Source organism: Eucalyptus grandis, chromosome 6, assembly GCF_016545825.1.
Source record: "Eucalyptus grandis isolate ANBG69807.140 chromosome 6, ASM1654582v1, whole genome shotgun sequence".
NCBI lineage: Eukaryota > Viridiplantae > Streptophyta > Magnoliopsida > Myrtales > Myrtaceae > Eucalyptus > Eucalyptus grandis.
Window position 1 is genome coordinate 26,440,511 of NC_052617.1, and position 7,333 is coordinate 26,447,843.

A 7,333-nucleotide genomic window follows, 5' to 3' on the forward strand; every position below is an offset into this window, starting at 1 on the left:
CTGAGTTACTTGTATCGGTTTACCCGATAACTTCTTGCATGAGAAGGCATTGAGTATGATTTTTTTTTTTTTTTTGGTCGGTAGCGTTGGGTATGATTGTTTAGAGGGAAACGATCAAGGGAAATCATTCATTTGATTTTGGACTCTCTACTGTCAACACGATAGATTTGGCCAATTACCATACATAAATAGATATAAAATATGTCGCGACATGTCCAATCATATTTAAGTACTCCTAAAAGTATCATATTGGTGCAAACTGTATATTGACTTATTTAGTTAAAAATGCACATGAGTGGGCGGTAAACAAGTTCAAAGAGTTAGCAACAAGATGTTTATTATTCCTGCTTGAATAGATTGGCCAGTTTATTGGGGAGGTGCAAAGAAATTAGAAACAGCTTTGACAACCCAAAAGCCAACTAGACCAACCTAGAACCGATGGTTTCCTGATTCCAATTTGGAATCATTAGGTATTGGTCTAATTTTCAGTTTCAGATGTTGAACCACCCATCCATTTATCCGAACTGGACATATAATATATATTTTAATTTTTAAGAAAAATTAAAACCCTAAATCCCTGATCTCTCTTGTCAATCATCTTGTCTCATCTCTTTGTCTCTTGAGTCTCAACTCTCATTGACTCATAGCCGTGCCTTCGAATGTTCATTGCAGACATATCACAGCCTTGTGTCACGGTCCATGAATCCTCCCGTACTCATGACACTTGTGAGTGACGCTTAGGGTTATCTGGTGAAGAGTGTGGGGCAGAAGGGTAGAACATAACTAGTCCGTGGGAGTGACGTCAGAACAGTTGATGCTAAGAGTTCTAGGATAGAAGGATTATATCATTTGGGAGCTCAAGACGGGGTAGGCCTCCCTGCACAAACCGGCCTGGGCCGATGCCTCTCCCGATGAGGTCATGGCGGGCCGAAACCGGTTATTGTGCCTAAAGAAAACTATTGTCTTACTCGATGGACTAGACGCCCGAGCGAAGCCGGGCGTGGTAGAGATCTCGCACAAAGAATCATTCACCGTATCGTTCGTGGAACAATAAAGAAAGGGGCCTCCAGCGACTTCCGCCACTAGGCGCCTGCAGTTGTTCCGAGGCCAAGGAAACTCTCAGCCCGTGACACTTGCCTCCCTCTCTCGCTCTTGGTCAACTCCATTTGCTGTAAGTTGGAAACCCTAATTGATGCCGTTGGCCCCTTTTTAGTTGCTTCAACCTATTCATTGTCCGAAGTACAAAAAGGAAAGTGAAATATTCTGCACACATATTTGAGAGGGAATTCTTTGACTTGCGCTTGAAGTGAAGCTTGTGATTCAAGTTTAATCACAAGCTTCACTTCAAATGCAAGCCTGTCTAAATTACCATGCTAGATGAGCTTTTCCATGTACCCGGGTTTGGTCTAAAGGCAAGGCAATTAAAGAACACGGAAGGTTATATTTTTATTTTTCAATTAAAGAACATGGAAGAATTTTTTTTTTTTTTTACAAACAAAATGGCAATTACATAATAGAGCATTCTTCTTTGCTAGAAGGAAAAAAAAAAAGAAGCTTGGTGGGACAACTCGTGGCTTGCTAGAAAACAAGCCACTAAATGCGTGAAGCTTGGTGGAATTAGTTCCATAGACTCACCTGAGACTCGGTCCAATTCTTAGGTAGGTTCATGGAACTAATGAGCGGTTCTCAATTCCAAGGTGGGAACCACCCATCTTGAAATCGATAATCCCTACAATTTACTATACCAACACACTATTGAGCATGATATATATTCTGTAAATAACATCGTTTAAGTTTTGTTCGCTTTGCAAAAAGTATATAATTTGAAAAATATCTACTTAAAAAACCAACTTTTATTGCTCATTATAATGAATGAATGAAAAATATTTTTATCACCTACCAAAATGTTTAAACTAAAATTATTATGAATAATGAAAATATTTTCAATTGACTCATCATTTAAGACAATGCAAGCGATTATTTTTTGAAAAATTTCTTTTAAATTATTCATTAATGCAAAAAAATTGCACTCTAAAAAATAACCCAAATCCATTCAATTTAGCAAATCGTGAAGACAAGGGATGTAAGTACAATTGTTATATTCAAAAATAGTGACACAAATGGCTTTTGAACTTTAGCCAATTGTATAATGTGGTTCATGAAATTTTTATTTATTTAATATAATCTTTAATTTTTGATCTAATGTGCAATGTTGATCCTAAATTTTAATTTATTCAATATAAACTTTGAATGGTTTGTAAATATTGTCCCTGAATCTAAATTAATGAAATAACAATATTAGATATTTTCATATAATATAAAGAATAAATTGAATATTTATTAAAATTCGGAAAATACATTAAATAAATTTAAAATTCGTGAATAATATTATATATTTGATTAAAAATTTAGAAACTATTTGTGCCACTTGGCATTTTCCCCCTATACTTGCGTGGAACACAAGAACGCCAGTGGCAAATCCGTGATTGGTGCCCTTCCCTGAGTGGCAAACCCGACATTTCGACGGGAAATATCATCCTCTTATACTCTTCTTCCACGCATTCGCACGGCTCAGAACGAACCCTAGCTTCTCCTTCTTCTCTGCTCGCTCTCGATTCGCAGGCCTGATCGGACACCTTCCCGTCTCGCGACTTCCAAAGAGCGCTCGATCTGGAAGCGCTTGCCTGATCGATGGGTTCTAAGATGAAGAACGACCCCCTCTCCGGCGATGGAGCCAGCCCCGGGTTAGTCTCCTGTGGATTTGCATGTTCGCGATTGCTTAGTCGATTGCGCATTTGTGAGTAATCGAAAGCGAGGCGAGCTCGATTGAAGGCTTTGATGGATGAAGGGAAGACCTCCTTTCTTGCCATCCGTAGCGTCCGTGTTTTTTGGAAACGAATCCCTCGACGGAGTGAAATCGCCGCGAACGGGCTTCTTTTGTAGTTCGTGGCCGTCTTGATATTTTTCTTGATTGTTGGATTTTTAGAGAGTTATCTGTCGAAAGTCTGCGAACTTTAGCTCTTGAGCAATCGCGCGGTATCTCTTTTTGCCGATTTCTTGCTTCTTCCCTTTTTACGGGAGGGCTCTTAATTTGTGAATTTTGCTATGCAGGAAGATCTTCATCGGAGGACTGGCTAAAGATGTTACTTACGGTGAAGCCTCTACTTTTTTGCCGTTTGTCTCATTCATTCACCAACAGCGCGTGCTTTTTGCTCAATACTATGGCTAGTTTTATCTTTTCGATTGTGCCATAGAGTTGATTATAATACAGTAGTTTGGAATTAGGATTTATTTCTGGGTGTTCGTCTGCCCTGCCTAAATGCTATACGGGGTATAGCTCAACCGATTTTTGTACCCCCTTCTTATTGACTGTCTTTCTTATTGTGGTGATACAGCGACATTCAATAAGCACTTTGGGCAATATGGGGAGATAACGGATTCTGTGATAATGAAAGATCGATTTACGGGTCAACCCAGGGGTTTTGGATTTATCACTTATGCTGATCCTTCGGTGGTCGACAAAGTTATAGAAGATGAACATGTCCTCAATGGGAAGCAGGTAAGAGCAGCATCTTTGTCCTGTTGGTTCTCTTATGTTTTGTCGCTTTGCTGTTCACTTCACAAGCCCGAGGTCCCTTCAATTTCCATACTGTTGTTACACAGTTATAAAGATGTACTTTGTGCTGTAATCTGTATTCAAAGTGCTGGAGTGTACAAATACTTGAAAAGTTTCAATGAATGTTTGAAATCTTTTTTATTGAAAGACTACCAACTCCCTACATTTGTCTGCTTAGAGATGTAGAGAATAGCGCTATTTCAAATTTCTTGTAAGGATGATATTGTAGTGCTTTAACATTGCTTAAGGTGTCCAGTGTTTTCATTAGATGATGACGCACTAAATCCATAACTAAGTTTCTTTTCTTTTTCCATTTTGTTTATCAACGAATTGATTTATTTCCTTTGTCCTTGTCATGCTTCAAACCGTACATATTTGGAAAAACTTATGGCCCACAAAAGGGATATAGATATGATGCATTTTCTTGTAGGGTTTCTTGATAAATATGAAACAAGATAAAGCTCCGTGACTTGTTTAGATAACACAGTTTTGTTTGGATAGTTGTTTCGTGGAAGTATTAAAGTAGTTTTACAGTTTAAAGAGCGCATACTACTATTTAACAACGTTTTATGGTACTGTAAGATTCCAGCTTTTTTTTTTTTTTTTCCTTTTGAAATGTGAGGACATGGATTTGACATGTACAATCACTGAAATTGTCAAAATTTAATGAGTTTTCCACATTTGGTAGCTAAACGGATCGATTCTGGCTTGCCTATTCTTCATCCTTAGTTGTTTATTGTTTATTTTTTAAAGCATTTTAATAGGTTTTTTATTTTTATTTTTAATATGGTATATGTATGACAAATCATTTGCTAATGGAGCAGGTTGAGATCAAGAGGACCATTCCTAAAGGCTCAGGCCAATCGAAGGATTTCAAGACAAAGAAAATATTTGTTGGTGGTATACCATCAACTGTCACAGAAGGTGCAATCAATTTTTTCCCACGATTTAATTTTTCAGTCAAGAGTAACTAGTATACATACTGGATTTTCTTCAGTGGATGATGGTTATCAATGGCTATCTTTTTTTGTCCAACTTTGCAGATGAATTGAAGAATTTCTTCTCTAAGTATGGAGAAGTTGTTGAACATCAGATAATCCGCGATCATGAGACTAATCGTTCTCGAGGCTTTGGGTTCATAATTTTTGATAGTGAAGAAGTTGTTGATGATATGTTGTCTAAGGGAAATATGATAGAAATGGCCGGTACTAAGGTGAGTTTACCGAGATTATTTATGAGAAACCAACTTGTAAACAGATACTTGTTTTTGCAGTGGTTTGCATCACTTAATGCTATTTTATTGTCAATATTGATATCCTCTTGAGGCCTGTATTAAAATAAACATGTTAAGTGGCTTTATTCTAAATATGATGAAGACTATAGCAGGTATAGGTTTCCTCCGGAAGGGCAGTGATTATAGTATTATGCAGCATGAATTAGGTTAACTAAAATGCTTTGTTGTAGGTGGAGATCAAGAAAGCTGAACCAAAGAAAGCCTCAAACCCACCTCCTTCATCTGCATTTGGTAGCAATTCTAGGGGTCGCTCTTTCAATGATGGCTTTGGTGGATTTGGTGGTTCTTATGGGGGCTTTGATGGAGGATATGGACCTGGTCCATATAGGACTCCTGGAGGCTTTGGCAGTAGACTTGGCGGGTATGGGTATGGTAGTGGTGGTGGTGAATTTGGCGGTAGTTATGGGGGGTTTGGAGGTGGTAGCTTAGGAGGTTATCGAGGGGAGTCTTCCCTTGGTTATTCTAGTCGCTTTGGACCCTATGGTAGCAGCTATGGTGGAGGCTATGGTGGAGGCAGTTTAGGTGGATATGGTCGAGGAGGTGAAGGCTACGGTGGTTATGGAGGTTCAGGCTATGGTGGTGGTTATGACTCGGGTCCAGGTGCTAGTTATGGTGGAGCTGGTGGGATGTATGGCAGGGGAGGCTATAGTGGCAGTAGTCGGTACCACCCTTACGCGAGATAGAGATGCTGTCAATTTCATGCAGGTGCTTAAGCTTTCCTATAGAAGTTCCAGGCAGATTCCTCTAGATTTGCTTATTGCGCACTGATAGGCCCAGCAAGTACTAGAAGGACTCCTATCTGTTTCACCAGGGAAGGCTGTTCATCATCTGAAGAGTCAAAGTAGATTTCATCTGTATGGATTAGTCATCATAGAGTGCTATCATTAGTACTTGGGGCCTGTCTGACTAGTAGTTACTGTCTGTTTAGCTTATCATGTAGACTTTATACAATATGAGTTGTAGCTTGTGATGTTTTTTCTAGATTGATCTAGATAGCAATCTTTGATATAATGCCCCTCTTTAGTCTGTTATGTTCTCTTAGCACGCCCTTTTATCATCTGTAGTTAAGTTCTATGCCAGATACCTTATTTTTATGGTTTAGGCCTGCAAGGCCTTTTAGGCGACCTTTTAGAAGCATATGATATCAGGTTTGGCAAGTTGTGAAGTATAAGTGGGTTCTCGTAGACATTGAATGTTCTGATCCATATGCCTCAGAAACAGGTGTAAGTTTAGACGCCGTATGTAGCTTGGGTCTTCAGCGCGTGTTTGCACGTGTCCTTTTTGTATGCACAATGATTATTTTGCTCGTTCCTTGTGCTTAAGGAGCCAGAACTCTGGCCCAGAGTATACGATGATCTTTTTGCGCAAGGTCCGGTAATTTTGCTTTTATTCTTGTATGTTTTGAGTCAATTCAGGCTACGCAAAAAGAAAGGGTGAGCCATCCTCGCGGAGTTTTTGTGCAACTTTTTCCATTTTTTGGGAAGGAGCAGCTTATATACTTGAAAATCCTTTATGTAGAGTTTTTGAGTGTGTATTTGTTCCCCGGCAAGATTGTTCTTCTTTTTTCTTTTCTTTTTTAATATAGTTCTCGGTTCCTCAAGGTTAATACTCTCTTGACGAGCAGTGAATAAACAAAAGAACAAAGATTACTGATTTTTTTTTTTCCGTTCCGTCTCTCTCTCTCTCTCTCTCTCTCTCTCTCTCTCTCTCTCTCTCTCTGTGCATATCATTCGCCAGGTTGGGTCGCCTGCTCTGCATTTTCTTTTTTGGTGATATTAGATACTTTTTTTCTTGCCTTAAATGGAGTAACTATGCCTTGGACTAAGTATCGCGGGAGGCTTTTTAGGCGCGTTTGTTTGCGTTTACGTTTAAAAATTGTTCCGAAAACGTAAATAAAAAAAAAGTGTTTCTGTTCCTGAACAATTTCGAACAAAAACGCGTTTGAATCTGTATAAAATTTCTGTTTCTAATAGAAAAAGAACGTAAACACGTTTGGTAATTGTTAAAAAATTCTGTTTTTAATAGAAAAGAACAGAAAAACACGTTTGGTTATATACAAAATTGCTGTTCCAAGAATTGGGCATTACTACTTCCACAGCTAAAGCTAAAGATGTTCCTACAGCTTTTTCTCGATGAACAAACAAAACTCCCAATGTATGTAGATTGCCTATTGCCGAAATAGACCAAGGGTCGCCTCAATCGTTTCCTCTTCCCAATATTTTCAGCTTCCATGACAAAGAATGCAAGAGCTAGAACTGCAGAGAACAAAGGCCCCTCCCCTATTGAAGTATCGACTTCAAGAAAAACGTTGTCCCTTGAAGGGAAATGACAAATAGCATGCATTAGCCTCATAAGCGCCGGCAAAATTCGTAATGCAAAACAGAATTTAGTAATGAGGCGCTTATTTCAATCTGAATGAGTGC

General features: G+C 38.8%; 1 protein-coding gene across 1 annotated transcript; it reads left to right on the forward strand.

The window, feature by feature from the left end:
• The first annotated feature begins 2,554 nt into the window (after nucleotides 1-2,554).
• On the forward strand, nucleotides 2,555-6,078 carry LOC104449107 (heterogeneous nuclear ribonucleoprotein 1). The gene is made up of 6 exons (XM_010063131.3): nucleotides 2,555-2,744; nucleotides 3,112-3,152; nucleotides 3,396-3,559; nucleotides 4,441-4,540; nucleotides 4,660-4,829; nucleotides 5,081-6,078. Exons 1-6 carry the CDS (start codon nucleotides 2,692-2,694, stop codon nucleotides 5,591-5,593), a joined length of 1,041 nt encoding a protein of 346 aa, XP_010061433.1. The 5' UTR covers nucleotides 2,555-2,691; the 3' UTR covers nucleotides 5,594-6,078.
• The last annotated feature ends 1,255 nt before the right edge of the window (nucleotides 6,079-7,333 follow it).

Coding starts and splice junctions, on each gene's coding strand:
- LOC104449107 (XM_010063131.3), top strand. CDS start 2,692: ATGGGTTCTAAGATGAAGAACGACCCCCTCTCCGGCGATGGAGCCAGC. Junction 3,560..4,440: donor ATGTCCTCAATGGGAAGCAG/GTAAGAGCAGCA, acceptor CTAATGGAGCAG/GTTGAGATCAAGAGGACCAT. Junction 4,541..4,659: donor ACCATCAACTGTCACAGAAG/GTGCAATCAATT, acceptor CCAACTTTGCAG/ATGAATTGAAGAATTTCTTC.